Below are 20,218 nucleotides of genomic sequence, written 5' to 3'. Positions count from 1 at the left end.
CAATTCTCCAACTTCCTATGTGATACAACAAATCTTAAGCTATCTTTTTGTTCCTCTTGAAATCGTCTATCATAATCCCTACATAATGCACAATGTCTTTTTCAGGAAACAAACGTTTAGAAAAAGTTTGTTGCCCAGTGTGATCAGAGGCAATATAACTTCCTTGAAGAAACAAAAAGATACAATATTTTGTACTCAAAGTTTTATTTTTAGTCATGTTTAAACCAAATAAAAAATGAGCATTAATGCTCACATGCATTTAAGAGTCATCGATCCCTTGTGAAAATACGACTGAAGTCCATTTTAATTAAATAGCAACTTAAAAAATGAAACACAACTAAGCTCTGGGATTTAATTTTCAGATTAGCTTAACACTAATCCATTTTACAAGAATTCAGACAGAAGATAAAATATCTAATCACCTCTACATGGTAATGCGAGGTCTCCGATGTTGCAATGGTTGATTTTGCATAGTTCTTCCTCTGTTCTGTACAATGTAAAAAAAAAAGACAACTATTTTATTCCATTCAACTTGGTCTCAGGACATTTAAACATAATTCATCCTTGCTTCTTAACTTCCCTTTAATAAAGTCCAAACAAAAACTTCGCAAAAGTAAACATTTAATACCTTATTGGTTAAAGCTGTTCCTATTAGAAATAAATATCCAGAAAAACAATAGTGCACAACATCTGATCCAGGTTGGTGAAGATGTACAGGTATTGAAGCCTTTATTCCTCTACTGAGATTATTTAAATGAACCTCTCAAAATTAATAATTTGGGTTAAGAGAAGAAATTGGACAGGAAAACAAAACAAATAAAATTAGAATTGACAGCATATACAGTATTTAGCTCCTGTGGTCAATAAAATGAAAATTTGGAATTGTCTATGTGATGTTACTGATGTAATACAGGTACACGATCCTTTATCCGGAACCCTTAGGGGACAGTGTATTCCAAATGTTGGATTTTTCTGGATTTCGGAAAACCTACCCAAATTTTGCTGCCACCTGGTTGTCTTCCCCGACTGCCGGTCGCTCGGCCGCCCGGCCATCTCCGCCGACCGCCGGTCCCTCGGCCGCCCGGCCATCTCCCCCGACCGCCGGTCCCTCGGCCGCCCGGCCATCTCCCCCGACCGCCGGTCCCTCGGCCGCCCGGCCATCTCCCCCGACCGCCGGTCCCTCGGCCGCCCGGCCGTCTCCCCCGACCGCCGGTTCCTCAGCCATCAGTCCCTCGGCCACCCGGCTGTCTCTCCCAACTGCGGTCCCTCGGCTGTCTCCCCCAACCGCGGTCCCTTAGCTGCACAGCCGCCTCACCCAACCACGGTCCCTCGGCTGTCTCCCCCCGACCTCCGGTCCCTCGGCTGCCCGGACATCTCCCCCAACTGCCAGTCCCCTGGCCAACCAGCAGTATCCCCACTTGCCGGATTTTGGAGCTTTCCAGATTTTAGATGTCCGGATAAAGCACACATGACAAACTCAGGCCCGTGGGCCAAATTTGGCCTGTGACTATAATTATATTTGGCCCGCAAGATCATATCAAATATGTATTAGAGCTGGCCCGCTGGCCGCCGCACCAGTATAGCGCATGCACAGCTAATACTACAAATCCCAGAATGCTTTGCAAATGCAGTGGCACTGGCCCACTAATCACCCCCACCTCCTCTCTTTCCTTTCATTAACATCTGCGACCTGTCGCCGAACTCACATGTAATAAACCCCTTACGAAAAATGGCCAAACGAAAGACAGAAAACAGGACCTTTCAATACAGGTGGGAGGCAAACTCTGACCCCACAGTTTGATGAACTTGCGTCTACGAAGAGATGCCAAGTATCTGGTTTAGACCCAGGTGCATCAGAGTAAATCACAGTGTAGCAAGCTAAGCTTGGATTCATATTTTCTTTGGTTAACTTTGGACTGTTCATAGTTGAAAGATTGGATTTTCATTGAAGCAAGTTGTTATTTTTTTGACTTGTTGGCTTGTGAAAAAAAAAAACATTTAAAAGGAGCTTAAAGGCTATAGAGAAATATTATTTATTGAATATTTCTCATTTGTTAATGCTTCTTCTGGAAAGAGTTTAACCAAAACTATTATTAAACATTTGTTTTAATAAGAAAAAGTTTAACATTACATATGTTGAAAGAAGAGAAAACATGCAAATGTTGTTGAAAATTTTCAATAAATATTTAGTTTGGCCCACGACTTAGTCCAAGTTTTTAATTTTGGCCCTCTGTGAATTTGAGTTTGACACCCCTGGGATAAAGGATCGTGTACCTGTACTACCTTTTTTTTTTGCAGTTCCACTAGATCAAATTTCATAATTTATAAATTGCCCTGAAAATAAAAAAATCCATGAAATCAATGATAAATACTAAGCAAGCTATTAGATTATATTTGCTTCAGTTACAAGTTGCATAAGGTAACTTATTAAAGAACTAAACTGCACAGCATGGTTAACACAACACTGTTACAGCGCCAGCAACCAGGTTTCAAATCTGACGCTGTCTGCAAGGAGTTTGTACTTTCTCTTCATGTTTACATGGGTTTCCTCCCACCATTCAAAAATGTACTGGGAGTTGTAGGCTAATTGGGTGGCACAGGTTCATAGGCCAAAATGGCCTGTAACCATGCCGTATGTCTAAGATTTCTACATATCAGTGTCAAACCAGTATCAACAGCTTAAGAATAAATTAATATTTATTAACTTGAACCTTCCTAGCTTCTCTATTTTCAGCCAGTAAACAATATTGGTGTGACAAAAAAATTGGGAGATCTTCACACAATTGCTTTGCTGCCTGTCATTAGAACAGTCGATAAATGGTTTGCTACCGAAGACTTGAAATGGCTGTCATGAACAATCATCAGGGATGCATTCATCTTCATGCTTGTAGACATCATCAGTGCAGTGCTCTTCTAGTTGTGGAAGAGGGAGAATGGAGGACAGATATCCAGGGCGTTTCCAGAAATGACCCAGTACAGGTAGAAAGAGGCATCAACAAAGATAGTTTGTCAGTATTTGGTCATAGTGTTTAAATTCTCTCTCAAAAACGACGTCTAACAGAAGCTGCACTGGAAAAATACCTGCTGTGCTGTGTTTTGTTTTGAAAATCATTACGAGTAGCAGGATAAAAATGCTACCGATACAGTCATAAAATGACATTCAATATAGATTAGAGCCATATCAGTGTCAAGTAGAGTGAAAACTAACAAGGAGCATGGATTACAAGCTGTAGAACATGGAAATTAATTCTTTGTTTGTTCACATCTGTATGTAATGCAATAAGTTTGTTGCAAGCAGAGAGTTTATTGAAAGAAATTGTCTAGCAGGCTTATTATGCTCATTCTATAGCTGCACCAAGAATAGACCATCCTTCATAGCATTTGATCATTAGATTCTATGGAACATTGGCTACAATATTTTTAACATAGGAAAAATTACCATAGGAAAAATTTAAATCTATTTTTTCATGTAGCTTTCGAATAGATCATACATATTCTTGTTGGCCCAGAGAGGAGAATAAAAATGTTTCCTTTCTCCTTAACATACTGAAGGCAGTGACTCATGCTGCAATACAAATCCACAGCTTTCGTTTCCTTGCCAAACTATGTCGTCCCATGCAAAGAACAAGCACCACAAAGCTTCAAAATTCCATTAACCTGCATTAAATGGATTAGAAATATCATCTGACTTGTCTACTCTGGTCTCTTTCCCTGTTACTTCCCATGTGTTTCATCTTAATAGACCCAATCAGGCCAATGGCTAGTCCACAGTTATATAGGGAAGCACTTGGTAGGTCCAGTGTGCATGTCAGCACATTCCAGACATCCACATCTGGGCACATTCTCTCCTCACAGCCCTTTATCAGTCGCAACTAATGCCACTGCTGTGCACTCTCCCCACAGCTCCATGTCGGTCCCCTCACTGATCCCACTCTCCCACGTTCTCCCCACAGCCCTGTGTCAGTCTCCACAAAGAATACACTAGAGGCAAGATGTGAGAACAGCAAATCTCTCACTCTAACCCAGACTAACGCTAAGTCTAGGGGCTTTCCTCGACTTGTTTAATCTAGTCCCTCAAATTTACCCTAATGCTGGCATATCTGGCCACCTTTTATTCAAAACACATGGGCTGTTTTCTTTATACTTTATTTAAATTACTGACATTTTAATTGACCAACCGAATGTGATGCAGGAGTGAACAATGCATGGTGGCAGTGAGGAGGTCCTACACGATCCAGAAATTGTAAATCCTGGATACAGAACACAGGTATGCTCTGCTTAACATCCATGGTACGTTCTATGAAATTGAGCATTATGTGATGTGGACGTTGTGCTAACACCATATTATGTACTTAGCAAAGCTATATGGGACACTGTAGTGTACCTGTAAATGTTTTGTAAGTAGGGATCAGTGTGGAGACTGACACAGGGCTGTGGGGAGAACGTGGGAGAGTGGGATCAGTGAGGGGACCGACATGGAGCTGTGGGGAGAGTGCACAGCAGTGGCATTAGTTGCGACTGATAAAGGGCTGTGAGGAGAGAATGGGGCAGTGGGATCAGTTTGGGTGTACAGTATACAATTTCCTACAGCTAGCAATTGCTTTTCTAAATTGCTGCGGACTTGCTCGCGGTAACTGAATAATTATGGGACCATGGATGCATATGCAGTCGGACGTAGCCCGAAGAGTTGTTAAGCGGCACATACCTGTACTCAGGAGCCGAAAGTGTGGGTAATTTTTTTTTTAACCTTCCTAGCTGAGGGATACAGTGACTAATTTAACCAGCACTGGCTTTCCCTCAACTTAACACAGACTGAGAGTAGCCGCGATTCCATAAACAGAACCACTAGCAAACTGGCTACATGCCTGACCCTGCAGTGCAGGAGTCAACCCATGAGCTGATGAGCCATATGCACTACATTTGGCTCCTCAACTTTACATCATTCATTGTACATTATCCTACTTTAATGAGTTGGTGAGCTTGACCAAAAAGGTAAAATTATTTATATTCTTTTCTGCTGTTTTTAAATAACTCTGTCAGAAGGCCATTCTGAACAATTCAGAGGAATTCCCAGGAATTATTTAGAGGCCTAGTCACCACATACAGATGACAAGGTCTGATGGACCACAACCAAGGATGATCATACCTGTGCAGCCACAGAAGGCACGTGTAGCTGTGATAGTAAACAAATAGTGGCTCAGTGTAGAGTCATTGGGTTTCCTCATCAATAACTCCAATCTGAAAACCATCAACCCTGACAACAGAAATTAAAGCAGAACATTTTGGAAATATTCAACACACCAGGCAGCATCTATGGAAATGTCAACACCGTTTCTCCTTCCATAGATGCTACCTGTCCAGTTGAGCATTTATAGCATTTCCTGTTTATTTCAAATTTCCACGATTTGTACTTTTTATTTATTTGTAGTAAATGAAGGCAATGATGGGGACATCTCCCAAAATTTTGTGGCTGAAATAATAATTCAATAACTACCTTTCTCACCTCAAGCCAAGAGCCAGTAAACTGTGACTACCAAATCAGTAGCAAGCATTGAATAGCAAACTTAGTTGACTTCAAAATACTACGGTTAGATTTTTAAGAAAAGGCATGTACAATTAAACATCTAGAATTAGTACAAGAAGTTTTAAAGCAGCCAAATGACTTAACAAATTTGCTTTTTAAAACCAAAAATACCAAGTTCTAAAGGTTCTATTTAAAAATTTGATGGATGTCATAGAAATAGCTATTGAAAGTTTATAGTATGTCAATCTGGAGAAAAAAAAATCTTATTTCAAATACTGAATGCATTCTTTCCTTAAACTCTTCAAATACAAGTGAAATGATTTACTTTCACCTTATTACTCCACCAACAGCACCATGCTGCCAGTTATGGGCATGTGATTTCGTCTTGATGTAGCTATTTTAGCTCGATGTAGTGAATTCATACATGCTGGCAATGATGTTAATATCATCTTCTCCATTATACCCTGTCATCTCAGCATCACAAGGCCAATTCAGGCATTACCAAGGATTTAAACCTGGAGAATAATTCACAAAACATCTGGAAGCACATCATCATCCTTTCTATCCACAAGGCTCCAAAGTCTGGCTAAAAGCAGAGTCGGTAGGAGGAAAGGCATTTTCACAAGGCTCTTTATATCTTTCTAGATGTCCTTTTGTAATCTGTGGCCAATTCATGGCGAAAGAGTGTTGAGTAAAGCAAATTAACATACAACAGGGACAGTTATTTGCACTACGAATAAGTGGGAATTCTGCCTGGCGCGCAGGAAAAAGAATCTCAGGATTGTATGTGATGTCATGTATGAACTCTGACAATAAATCTATAACTTGTCCATCAAGTTCGAAGATGACATTTACACCTCATGCTATTATGCAGGAACTGAACCCAGGTGCTTCATAGAACATCAAACACCATATTATGGAAAATGTATGGAAAATTGAGGAAAGAACAGAGCAGAACAAATGAGTGATGTTGAGGATGAGGACAAGGAGGGGGGAGACAATTCTCAAGATGCAAAAAGTGCCCAGGGTCAGAAATTTCCTATTTGAACCTCAGGAAAAATAGGAAATATGTGCATTTCCAAAAAGTTGGTGGGGGTTGGGGGAAAAGAATTACACAAATGGTAACAAATTGTTCTGACACAGCATGTTGAATGCACTAAGACCATTAGTAACTTGCTCAGTCTCAGTGCAGTGTGACAGTCTGGTCAGATCAAAGTCCAAAAGGGTTAAGAAACCCAATATTGAAATACCCACAAGAGGGACTGGAACTCTGCAGAACATCAGATTTGAACCTGAAATCGGATAACTAAAAGAAATGGACTCAAACAAGGTATTAGATTTAGTTATATAGCTAGAAATGAATGGTTAAGCAATAAATTTGATTTTAAGATCTTCGTGCTTGTTTCAAACCATGGTCTTCGTCTATCCCATCTTCTCGAGTCCTATGACCATTAGACATCTGCTCTCTGATAATTCTGGTCTTTAGGCTATACCTAACTTTAACTGCACTTTATAGTCATCCCATCCACTACAAAAAGCCCAAAGTTCAATAACTCTACTCCATAACTCTTGAACCAACCATTATCCACTTCTTTCATAGACATGCTCCCTACAACTTGCCTCTTCTGGTTATCTGTCCTAAAAATAACTATTGGCATCAAATTTTATTCTGTTAACATTTTCAGGCCATTTTTCTTTAATGAGATTATATATAGCAGATACGAGGAAAAATAAAAGCTGCAGATCGGAGGAATCAATTCATGCTTGGGGAGCTGATAAAGAGCCTCTATAAAAATCTAATACACACAGAGTAAAATATGAATGCACAATAAAAAGAAACAAAGTCACCAAGACCTTTGAATAACATACTCCTAATAATCTGCAGCAAAATAGGGTCCTTTCTTATGTGACAAGTACTTTGTCTGAAAAGTTTGGACTTGGACACACACCAACTCACTGGAAGGTTTTCAATCTAGCCTGAATATATTATGCATGATGCGAATAGTTATGGATGCTTAAAGTTAAGCTGTGCCTTCATGTTGTTGCTTGGAATGATAGTCGAGAGACTGAGTGATAGTCATATTGGTGTCAAAAGAATCCAGTAAAATACTAGGGTTGCAAATCTAGCCTCAGAACTTTGCTAAGGACAACAACTCAACTAGTAACTAAGAAATAAAGTTTTTTTGGAAGTGATTAGGATCAATGGCCTCATTCTCTCAATATTTGCTTGACGGAAATTATAATTTACTGTTAGACTTGTAAATGTACAAAGCAGGAGGGAAATATGGAGGAGAGTGTGATCAAGGTACTAACATTATGCATGTTAAAACTGATGCAATACTTGGGGCAATTTCATTTTGTGAAGGCTGAGGGACAGCAATTTAAAAAGAGTACATCTCTTTAAAGGACATGAGTACCAAGGAGACTCAATGCAAGGCAAAAGAAAAACTGGAGAAAGGTACAAGGCTGTAACAGGTAGGGGATGAACGCCGCAGGTTTCTCCCAGTAGACAAGAGGTAGAAGGAGCCAACAGGATTGACTTAATCAGAAACTCTTTGCTCTTGTTAGTGAACTGGTATGTGGAGACGGAGGAGAGCAGTTCAAGCTGATTATGTCCTTACAGAGAAACACCACATTTACCTTGGTTAGTCATTTTGCAGGCGATCAGAGCATGAAGTCCTGCAGCCAAACCAAGTGCTAAGTACTAACTTAATTTATATTGGACACAAGCCAGTGCAGCCAAGGTCAGTAACACAAAACACATATGTTGGAAAAGATTAATGTTTTATCATGGGGAATAGCTCTTCAAAAGGAAGCTATGAGGATCTGGTCAGTTTATTAGCAGCTGTAGAAGCATCAGTGAATAGTGAATAAAAAGATACGTTGTGTTGATTTTGCATGTAGCACTGAACGCTTCCAGGATGGAGAAAAGGAAGTGGTAGTGGGAGATTTCAGTGGAGACTGTAAAAGGAATGGCTTTGCGATTGCAGTTTCAGGATTGGGGAGGGTTTATGAGAGATACTGGGAAAGTTATGCAGAGGCTGAAGAGATCAAGAGGTCTATGAGCTTACCTCAGATGCCAGAACATGATAAATTATTGCTGAAATCCATGTATGGAAAAGTAGAGGAAAGGAATTAATGACCCATGACTGTGTGACAAGGCATAATTCAAATACCATCTACAAATTTTCCGATAACACCACAGTCATCAGCGGAATCACAGAAGGTAATGAGGAAGCAGACACCTGGGAGACAGATCAGCTTATTGAGTTGTGTCACAGCAACAACCTTGCCCTTCACATTCGCAAAACCAAGGAGCTGCTTGTGGACTTCAGGAGGAACTCAGGAGAACACAAACCAGCCCTCATCAAGGGGTCAGCAGTGGAGAGGGTCTCTAAATTCCTGGCTATCAACATCTCCGAAAATTTGTTCTGGGGCCTCCATGTCGATGGAATCATGAAGAAGGTTCCCCAGTGACTAGACTTCATGAGGAGTTTGAGGAGATTTGGTACGTCACCAAAAAATCTCGAAAACTTCTATAGGCGTATGGTGGAGAACATTCTGTCTGGTTGTATCACTCTGGTATGGAGGTGCCAATGAAGAAGAAAGAAAAAAAAACTTGGCCAGTGACATCATGGGCACCACTCATCACTCCATCGAGGACATCTACAAGAGGCAGTGTCTTAAGGAAGCAGCCTCTATCTTCTCGGACCCCAGGCCATGCCCTCTTCACTGCTACCGTTCGGTAAAAGGTACAGGAGCCTGAAGGTGAGCACCCAGCAGCTTCTTCCCCTCTACCATCAAATTTCTAAATGGACAATGAATCACAGACATGACCTCACATTATCCTATTTTCTTCCACTATTTAGGAAATGTGATTTATGACAATATTAGCATGTGACGCTGCTGCAAAGCAACAAATTTTGTGACATGTTCATGACAATAAATTCTGATATCTCAAAGTTTAAAATAGCTCCATATAGTTAGTTGGGAATAGAGAACCAGTCTTGCATGCTCTATATAGTTAGTTGGGAATAGAGAACCAGTCTTGCGTGCTCTATATAGTTAGTTGGGAATAGAGAACCAGTCTTGCGTGCTCTATATAGTTAGTTGGGAATAGAGAACCAGTCTTGCGTGCTCTATATAGTTAGTTGGGAATAGAGAACCAGTCTTGCGTGCTCTATATAGTTAGTTGGGAATAGAGAACCAGTCTTGCGTGCTCCATATAGTTAGTTGGGAATAGAGAACCAGTCTTGCGTGCTCTATATAGTTAGTTGGGAATAGAGAACCAGTCTTGCATGATGGGTGCAAAGGAAATTTTTTTTTTAAAAAGCTATTCAAATGCAGGTGATAATGTTTGGATTGTAGCGGCAGCTACACTGCTCACTGAAGGATCGCACAACCAGACGGGTTGAGTTCAGTGAGCAAAACGGCTTTATTGCAGGCTGCCTGGCTGGTCTTAAGACTCCTAGCCCGGACCTGGCTGAAAACCGCGCTGGGGGGCCACGACGTCACTGGGGCGTCACGTGGGTCGCCAAGCGCAGGCTTCTGAGCCCAGTGCCGAGGTCGGGAGGAGACCCCCGACCACGCCATTTTGGCTGGCTGCCCCGCCGTGTGCGTGACAAGCAGGGCCAGTTCGCCTGCCTAATGGCGTACCGCCACAGGATAAAATGAGCAGTGGAAGGTTTAGTCAAATGGCAAGATTTATTTTCGGGTCCACCCCTCAAGACTACACTGTTAATCAAAGCATAGATGGCAAACTCAAGTAAGTTGCACACAAGGATCCAGACCTCTGGGAGACAACAATGTGGAAATAAGAAATGGAGAAAAATTCACTGAAGATTAAATTAAACATCAGCCAGTGAGCCTGACGTGGTACTTAGGATTTCTGTTCACAAGGAAATGGGTGCCTCCGTGGACCCATTAGAGGGTGCCAAGAGATGAACAGAGGGAAACTGCAAGGTTTCATGGAATGAATTGGAGGTTAGTACAATGCCCATATGAAGATAAAGGAATGCTGACAGATTCCACTGAATATTGGAAGAATTAAGATGAAAGGTGAAGAGAGAAGAGTAAAAAGGAGACAGAATGAAGAGTAAGGGGTAAAATTATAAAAATAGTGGAAATGAAACTATGGGTTCGGTGGAAGCCAAACTGACTAAATGAGCATAAATTACACAAAAATAAAAAGACAATATAAAACACACATCAATATATTCCCTCCATTAATTAAATTTGTTTGTTCATTTTAAATTGACCATGTTCGTTTGATACAAGTCGACAAAACAGCACAACTTAAGCAATTTCAGCCACACCAGATTTGAAGCAAATGACAGCGTTGATTTCTTTTCCTTACAAGGATATACGGAATGCTTCCACATCAACCCAACTAAGAATAACTCTGCTGCCTTTAAAAAATGAAAATCCACAACTATTTTTAGGAACATGAGAAAATGTTCAGCAGTCAGTAACAATCTGCCAGATAGCTTTTTTTTTTATAAACTGTTACATCCCAGAAGGATTTCTTTTTTTTAGCTGACTTCCAACTGATGGTGCGGATATGGAGAAGATGTTAACTATCCAAGAGTAGGGTGCAGCATGGATTCTTCTGCATTACTACCTTCATCTAGGGTTTGGATCCTTAAAACAAATGAGAAACATTTCTAAAATGGTGGCAGCTCTAAATAAAACCCATCAGTAATAACTGCACTACTGCAGAATTCTGAAATTAAAGCAAATTAAACTCTAACACAAGATGAGACAGAGAGCCAAAATGATCTAATCTGCTGGAGGATATCACTGGGTTGAGCAGCACCAGTGGAACAACTGCCGACACTGCAAGGCCCCAAGACTTCATCCGAACAGAGTGCAGAGGAGAGATCGCTGGCACAACAGCAATTTGCCTGAAACATAGACCGTTCTTTTTCTCCTATTGATGCTGCTCAACCCACTGAGTTCCTGCCACAGATTTTTTATTTTGGCTCTGGATTCCACCTGCAGCCTTTCGTGTGTCACTAAAAGTATCTAACCTGCTTTCAACATGATGGCCTCTGTGTACCTCATTCTAAGCAAAATTCTGTCAATTAGGCAAGTAAATAGGCTAAAATGATGTGGAACTAATTTCAGAGTGAATCATTTCATCTTGCAGGTCTCTAACTGAAAGCCATCGCACAGGCTTTATAAAATGTTGTTCCTGAACAAGCCTGTAAGCGTACTGTCATTATTGAACCCCTCAATGTAAAATCATCTCCAAATAGAACTGAATATTTTTGGTTTTTGAATAAAGCAGTGCAAAGAGAAAAATCACTCAGAAGGACAAAACACAAACCAGCAACCAGCTTGGGTTTGCTTCTACCTTTCTTTTTATGTTTTGAAGAATGGAAGAAATACAATCCATCAGCTCCTAAAACAAATGAAGGGAGCAAAATACTTAACGGAACATCGTGCTTAAATTAAGGAATACATATGAATAACAATTTTTTTTCTTTTTAAATAAAAACAAGCAAAATAAAATGTACAGGTTATATAGAAAGAAAATCAGAATTTTTTTTGTAAATGCCTTTTATATTTAAAAATTGCAATATACCACAATTCAACCATTTTCTTTACCCATTTGACTTTTCACTCTAATCCATCCTATTGGGATGAAAAGGACATTTAACGGGAAAACTGATGACCTTTTGAGGCAATGTACAGATTGTTTTGATCTCTGACCAAACTATAATGACTTCATTATTAAAATTTTAACATTAGATCCACTGCCATTCCATGATGATCGATCTTTTGATTCTATTGGAACAAATTTACCATCATGTTCAAGGAAAGTACTACGGTATTTATAAAATTATGCTATACTTACGACAATAAACAGCTTCTATTTAGGACTGTGCCAGTTCATATTTGCTGTATTAATGTAACATGCTATTTGAGACTACCCAATGTTTTTACAAGAAAACTGCATGTCAGAAGCATACTAGCAGAATATTTCTAAGATTACCAAAACTGAATTGTAGTTCACATTGACAGTTGACATCATTTGATACACCATTCATATTAACTTACCAAGGATAGACAGATATAAATCAATTGATCAAACTTCTAAAAGTTACATTAACTAAATATTTTAAATGTGATCATTGAATTTTACCTATAACACATATTTCGAGTTAAAGTTTATTTATCATTCAAATATACCAGTATAGCCCAGTGTTGTAAAGTCCAGTGCAAGCACACATACAGACATAAGACACATCCAGACAAACAATACATATATACAGTACATAGATACATATATTAAAATAAATATTATTAATGAATATTCAAGTCACAGAGAGTTGTTCAAGCCGTCCAACTGTCATTCAAAAGTCTCACTGTTCACGTGAAGAAGCTGTTCCTCAGCTTGGTGGTCCTGGCTCCAATGCTTCCGTATCTCTTTCCCGACAGGAGTAGCTGAAAAATGCTGCTCACAGAGTGGTAAGGGTCCTCACAGATTTTACGAGCTACGAGTGCTCTTTAAAGAATGATCACAGTAAATCATATCAGTGGGGGGTGTGGGGAAGGAGACCCTAGTGATCCTCTCTGCTGCTTTTATGGTCTGTCGAGTGACCTCTGATCTAATTCTCTATAGCAACCGTACCACACCGTGATGCAGTAGGCCAGGATGTTCTGAAATAAGCTCCTGTAGAAAGTTGACAGGATGGTGGCTTGTAGTCTTGGCCGCCTCAACTGACAAGGAGGTGCAGAAACTTGCGCCTCCTGACAAGCGAAGAGAATGATGTGCATCCATGATAGGTCACTTGTTAAGTAGCCTCCAAGGAACTTGATGCTTTCTAGTCTCACTACTACCAGGTGGTCATCCTGATGCTGTTAGTCTTGCACCATTTCACAAGATTTCCCCTTCTCTGTAGTGCAACTCATTGTTGTTGCTGATGAGACCAACGACTGTTGTGCCATCTAAAAACTTGATGACACTGTTGGAGCTGGACCTGTCATGGTTCAGTAGCTTGAACAGTGGCTGAGCACAAAGTCCTGAGGTGCACTCATACAGTAAAAACCTGATTTTATGTGCCCCAATTTAACGCAAATTCAGATATAAAGCAATGAGTCATCGGGCCGAGGAGGGGGTAGGCCACTGGGCCTCCCAGCACACCAGTGGGGATGTTGGGTCCCTGGCACCAGCAAATGGAGCATGGCCCTGACCAAAGACCCAGAAGGATCTGTTATACATTGAGCCATATCTGCTGTTACAACTCACTTCCCAGACCTACTGTGGCCAACTTCTCCACGATACATTTCCAGATCCCATATTATCCAGAATTAACTGATGACTTAACCAGTTTGCAACCTATGTAGTACTCCTATCTCTAACTCAATTAGCCATCTGCAGAGATTCTGGAAAACAATCAGTTCCAGTTTCAATTGAAAAATTGCAGAATTAAATCCAGAGAATGTTGGTATAATTTCCATCAGAACATATAATCAAAAAAAAAAATTGTCCAAAGTTATAAATAAATTTCACGACCTAATACCAGACCTAAAGAATCAGAACATATCTCCAACACATTGATAAAAGTCACAGGAAATACATTAGACCATTTGTTCCGGCTCCATCAATATCACAAACCCAATGATAGTTGGCTTAATGCAACGTATCTGCACCAAACTCAATCACAGAAGACATGAAAGTAGTATGGACCTCATTATGAATACTACCAATGGAGCCACAGCATGAAAATATGCAAATAAAATTTAACGTTCACAAACTAACTGAACCTTTCCATCAAATTACTTTGCTCACCAGTTTTTCCAAGTACCCATTCACAATTTGGTGTGGTCTTAAATATTTTGATGATTTTTCTTTCAAATAAACTCATTAAATATTTTGCAAAATTAATTTCTCATTATCACAAAAATAGAGGAAATGATTTCAAAGCATAGCATTTGCCTGTTATCAATTCTTCGCTGGAGTGCAATAATTGATGGATCTGCTTACATTTCCCATTACTTTCATGGGCTCTTTTCCTACTTAGTGCAGTACAATTCCATCGGTTACTGCTCATGTGAACCTTTATGGCAGCAGTACACTTCCAAATACAAAAGAGAGCAGCCAGGCCCAGTGTGTCATAACCAATAAACCTGCTGGTTCACAGCACCAGAGACCTGGGTTTAATCCTAACCTTGGCTGCTGTTGGGGTAAACTCTTTGCTTTACGTTCTCCCATGACTGTGTGACTTTCCTTCAGATGCTGCAGTCTCCTCTCACATCCCAAAAAAAGTCACACGGGCTGGTATGCTAATTGGTCACCGCAAATTTCCCCTTGTTTACGTGCATATGGTGGCTTTAATAGAGATATCGTCTTGCTTCAATCAGAGTTTTGAAAAAAAAATCCCCAAATTTGTTTTATCATTGTTCTCATTTTCATTATCCTCTTTCAAATGGAATAATTTCCTTGTAGAAGGCAAAGTAACTACTTGCTATTAGCTGGGTGTATTGACAACAAAGGTGTCATGTAAATTACATAGCCAGTTTAGTAATTTTGAAAATTTAAAAATAGCTGCAAATTTAACAGGTGCTTTTGCTATTTCAAGGGCGTGAACTGCTTCTTCCCTCTAGAATAGATTAACACCCTCCATGGCCTGAGCTGAGATTAGCTCCAGCCACCATTCACTATCAGCACATAATGTGCAAATGCTAGTTCTTCACCACACACAGAGGGAGGGGCAAGAGAAAAATGATAAAGTTGAGGTGTAATAAAGAGTTCCAGTTCCTTCAGTTCAATGAACAGTCAAATGGCTGCAATGGGAATAATTTTACTCTGATTAAAGTCCTGGCGCACATCATAAATCTGGAGGAAGATAAATCAAATCCCCTGAACTGCACCATCCGATCATAAGCTCAATTCTGCAGCCTGAGATAAAGCTTCATTCAAAAATTTGAAACCGTGCCTGAATTTGTCCAACATGCAAGGCAGTAAAGTGACTAGGATCAATAGTGGGAATTTATATTGATCATTTGGTGAAGGATTAGGTGTGGGGGAGGGGAATAAAGATCTGCAAACAGCAATTTTAACTGTCCAAGAAAATTAATCTTTATAATGATATATTTGTCACCTTAATAATAAATGTCTGCAGCTAATAGCAAATCTTTACATAACTACAAGGTGATTATTCAGGATAAAAAGGATTAGGTAAATTGTGAGGACTTAGAACCTACCACTGCGAAAGCCTCCTTTGCTGGAGATTGCTAATATCTGTAGGTCTCCAAATACCAAAGAATTCTCCACCCAACATTCAGACAGACATCTTTGAAAATAAAAATAGTTGCTTTGATGTGTAGAGCCAAAAATAAGCAATCTTTATATCCAGATTTGTTCAGTAATTCTGGGATAAGGACATTCCAGGTACAGGTATACTCCACTTTATGAAAGTAGAGCATTCCTGAGAAACCATTCGTAAACCAAAAATTCATAAAGAGAAGACCCAATGGCTGCCACTGGAGGCAATTTTCGTAAAAGTGAAAACCCATTATAATTCTTTCGTAAAAGTTAAGACGAGTTTCTTCGTAGAAGCGATGAATTTCCATAATTCGTGTATTTGTAAAGTGGAGTTTACCTGTATTTGGAAACCTTTCACATTGTTGATTCCGTGTGGGTAAACCAGTTAATTTAGTGGGTCCGTTCCCAGCAATCATGCAGTGTGAAATGTACCAACCTGGCAGGGTGAGTTAAATTCAGCCTGGCTCTGACACTTGGTGGGGGCAAGTGTCAGAGCTCAGCTGAGTTCACTCGCTAAATGCCTTCTGGTGGTGTGAAAGCGCAACCTGCTCTCGCATTGTCCCCGTCCCCCCCTCTTAAAATGCCGGGTTGCTGATTAACCAGGTAACTCGTGGTGCAGTGGGAAAGGCTCCCGAGTGCAGCAAGCTCAGTAAGTATTCCCGCTCCCTAGGAGGTGTGAAAGGGGCTTGTGACAACATCTTTTATTCATACAATCCCAAAATACCTTTCTGGATTTGTAAAGAAAAAAAATCTGAAAACCATGTTGCCTATCACAAATAACCACAGTTATCTTTTGGAGAAGGAAAGAAAGGAATATTTTAAAGTAATTCCATAATATTTATCCATTGCTTTGCCCAGACAGGATGCAGGTTTTACCTAAGAGTTCCAAGGCTTGAAGAGAACCTTACAGAGAAGGAGTGACTGGGGCAAACTACAGGAATGCTGCAGCTGGGGAAGGTTCTGTTGGTCCAGCCAAGATGCTGTATAATATGCACACAACTAAATGTGACTGCAGTTAAATAACTCATGCAAGGAACAAGCAATCGGATCCCAGATTCATCCAGGTGCAATGACGTGGAGGCATTAGACATCAATGGTTTTCTCATGATTCAGGACTCGAGTCAAGAAGGTGTGATCTGGATATGGGACTTTGAACCAGACTTCACTGTTAAACGTGCCATGCAATGACAGAGACATTGGTGGAAGCAACATCATATTTTAAAACACCATAATGACTTGGGTTTGAGGGCATAGAGAAACATTTCAAAATTTGCAGGTGACATTAAGCTAGGAGATGCAATTAACAGTTAGAATAGTAATTGACTGCCAGAGAATACAGACCCAGCCATCTGAATAAGTAACCAAGTGGTAGATTAAACTTACAGCAGAGAAATACAAAGTAATAAATCTTTAAACAGAAAACCATGTGCAAATGTAACAACTGTGTCACGGGGCGAAATGAAGAATGAGAAAATGATCAGACGTAGTCAAGTAGAGGTTCAGTAAAAGTCATTTACTCAAACAGACACGTGCAGCTTTTTAAAACCCCTCGTGTTCCAAATTATGTCATTGCATTGTGACGTCATGACGTCACTCGGAACTTCCTGAGCTGGTTCGATTAAGCCTCTGGTGAGCCGCAACATGCTCCCCCTCCCTCAACCGGCGATAGGTTAAACCTCTGGTGTCATTTGACTGTGGGAGGTAGGCTGTCGTCCGGTGGAGCTGTATTCCTAGCGGTCACGAAACAGCCCAATGTGCAGAGGTAAACTGTGGGTCTCTGTTGGAGGTGACGTGTGTGGGTACCACCTCCAGCAACCTAGTGAATCTGTCAATGACCATTAACAAGTACCTAGAGCCTCGTGACACTGCAAGCGGGCTGAAAATGCCGACATGCAGGAGGTCGAATCTACACTGCAGTGGCTGGAAAGGCTGAAGCGGTCGGTGCCTTCACGTGCCTTTGCACTTTTGCAGATTGGCAGTCCATGTACGTCTTTGCTCTATACGTGACCGGCTTTTTGAGTCCATGCTATCAGGCAAACCATCACTCGAATGGAGGGGTGGGACAGTCCATGGATAGCATCGAAAATGCAACGTCTCCACGCAGCAGGGACCATAGTGTGAGGCTGACCTGTGGAAATGTCGCACGGGAGAGTGGTACCTTGTGGCCCAAAGGCTACATTCTTGAGTTGCAGGCTCATGAAAGTCCATAAGCCGGGAGTTCATTGTCCTGGCACTGAGCTTTGGCAAGCGCTATGTAGTCTACATCTGGCGAGAGGTGGCACATACTACTTGAACGAAAGAGCAGGACAGAGCATCAGCCACCACATTACACTTATTGGAGATATGTTTAATCTTGGTTGAAAACTTGGATATGTAAGATAGGTGGTGTTACTGGAAGGCTGACCAGGGATCTGATGCCCTCACGAAGGTGAGCATTAGCGGTTGGTGATTAGTAAAAACCGTGAAGTCCCTGCCTTCCAAAAAAATAGCGGAAGTGCCAGCAATTCCTTATCCAATGTGCTGTATTTGGTTTCTGGAGGGCGGAGATGCCTACTAAAAAGTGCTAGCGGCTTCCATTGTCCCCGCTTACTGCCGTGTCGGAAGCGTCTATCATCAAGCTGGTTGGTGCATCCATTTGTGGATGGACCAGCAACATTGCCTTTGGTAGGGCATCTTTGGTTTGCTGGAATGCTACCGTCATCTCCTTTGTTCATTCGATTTCTTTGGCATCACTGGACATGAGGTCAAAGAGGGGTTTCATAATATAAGCTGCAGAGGATAGAAAGGAATGATAGAAATTGACCATACCTGCAAATTCCTGGAGTCCTTTGATCATATCAGGCTTCGGGAATGAGGATGGCTTCAACCTTGCTAGACAATGGAATGATTTCCTGACTGCCAATCTGATGACCCAAGAACTCGATAGAGGACTGCCTGAATTTGCACTTGGTAAGGTTCACAGTTAGCCTGAACTCCCATGGGCGGCAGCAGAGTAAACGCAGGTGCTCCAAGTGCTCTTTGTGGGAGTGGCTAGCGATAACTATGTCGTTCAAGTATTTGAAAACGAAGACCATGCTATGCCCCATCAGTCGCTGGAATGTTTGTGCAACATTTTTGAGCACAAAAGGCATTCTCAAAATTTCAAAGAGGCCAAACTGTGTTATGATGGCCGTCTTGAGCACATCCTCCGGGTTTACAGATATTTAGTGGTACCCATGCACCAAGTCAATTTTAGAAAATATCCTGGCCCCATGAAGATTATTTGCAATGTATATGGGGCACAATGCAGTGCTCTACAGTGATACCGTCGTTGAGACATCTGTAATCCCCGCAAGGTCTCCAGCCTCCCGTGGCTTTGAGCATGGGCTATCAGACCTGCGCACGAGCCCAAGTTCCTCTATTTTGTGGAACTCTTGTTTTGCAAGCTGCAACTTGTTGAGTGAGGATGTGGTGTGTGACACCACGTTTGGGTATGGCAATGAAAAGATTGGGAGTGACAATGTCCAGAAACTGCACAAGAGTTTGGCGAAATCATTGTTCGAGTATTCCACTGTGTCTAGGTCTGGGCCGGGTAGTTTGGCTTTTCCACGGCGGAAAGTCTGGAACGTTGTGGTGTTCACCAACCGGCACCCTTTTACATCCACCATCAGAGGGCTCTGTGGAAGTCAGCACCCAGCAACGGCCAGGACACAATAGCAAGAATGAACTTCCATGTGAACTTATTGCCACTGAATTTCAGGGGTATAGTCTGTATGCCAAACATACGAATCAAACTGTTATTCACCTCAGTGAGTGCCGGACCCACGCTCCTCGTATGGGTGTCAAAGCCTGAAGGAGGAAGGATACTAAACTCCGCACTCGTGTCGACTAGAAATTTGTGCTGGGAGAGTTCGCCCCACACATAGAGTAGGTGGTAGTTACGATGGTCAGCTGCCGTAGCCATTAGCAGCGACTGGCCATGGCGTTTCCCAGAAAAGTGCTGGGAACAGCTCCAGTACCCCAGCATTGATGGTTAAAAACACCAGGTAGTTGTCACGGAGTCATGTTTGTCTGGAGAAACGTTCGCACTTGTTGCTGGTACTCGTGGAGCCTGGGTCTTTGGATGTGATTCAGCACTAATTTTTGTGGGCCTTGCACCTTGCTGTTTCGCACCACAGAATGCATGCATAGGCGGCCACTATTCGAGGGTTATCAGAGTCCTTGTCAGCCAACAACTGCTCAAAGAGTAAGCAAGGCCTATGGCTATCTGCCAGTGCCAACATGTCATTCATTAACTCTGAAGGGGCACAGTCCCCCAGGCCATCAAAATGGAGGAGCTGTGTATCTCACTCACCCCGTAAGAGACCGTAAATCCAGAGAAGGAGGACTTTTAGGGCTTCGTACTTGCTGAGAGTGGTGGGTCCCAACTGTGCCTCAGCCTC

The 20,218-nt window shown here is 41.4% G+C and overlaps 1 protein-coding gene across 16 annotated transcripts in view; it reads right to left on the bottom strand.

Moving 5' to 3' along the window:
- Window positions 1-20,218, bottom strand: part of eps8a (EGFR pathway substrate 8a, signaling adaptor) — a 169,942-nt gene that overhangs the window by 50,406 nt on the left and 99,318 nt on the right. For 9 of the 16 annotated variants that reach the window (XM_069909216.1, XM_069909220.1, XM_069909214.1 and 6 more), the window contains exons 3-4: window positions 11,853-11,927; window positions 423-487 (exon numbers count right to left, since the gene is read on the bottom strand). In XM_069909216.1, the coding sequence (XP_069765317.1) occupies window positions 423-487; window positions 11,853-11,927 (140 nt within the window). Of the gene's footprint in view, window positions 1-422; window positions 488-5,855; window positions 6,040-11,852; window positions 11,928-15,736; window positions 15,826-17,180; window positions 17,294-20,218 lie in introns of those variants that run through there. The other 7 variants (XM_069909222.1, XM_069909225.1, XM_069909229.1 and 4 more) reach the window with 6 other exon arrangements.

This window comes from Narcine bancroftii, chromosome 13, assembly GCF_036971445.1.
Source record: "Narcine bancroftii isolate sNarBan1 chromosome 13, sNarBan1.hap1, whole genome shotgun sequence".
Lineage (NCBI taxonomy): Eukaryota > Metazoa > Chordata > Chondrichthyes > Torpediniformes > Narcinidae > Narcine > Narcine bancroftii.
This window is presented reverse-complemented; position numbering and strand designations above follow the sequence as displayed.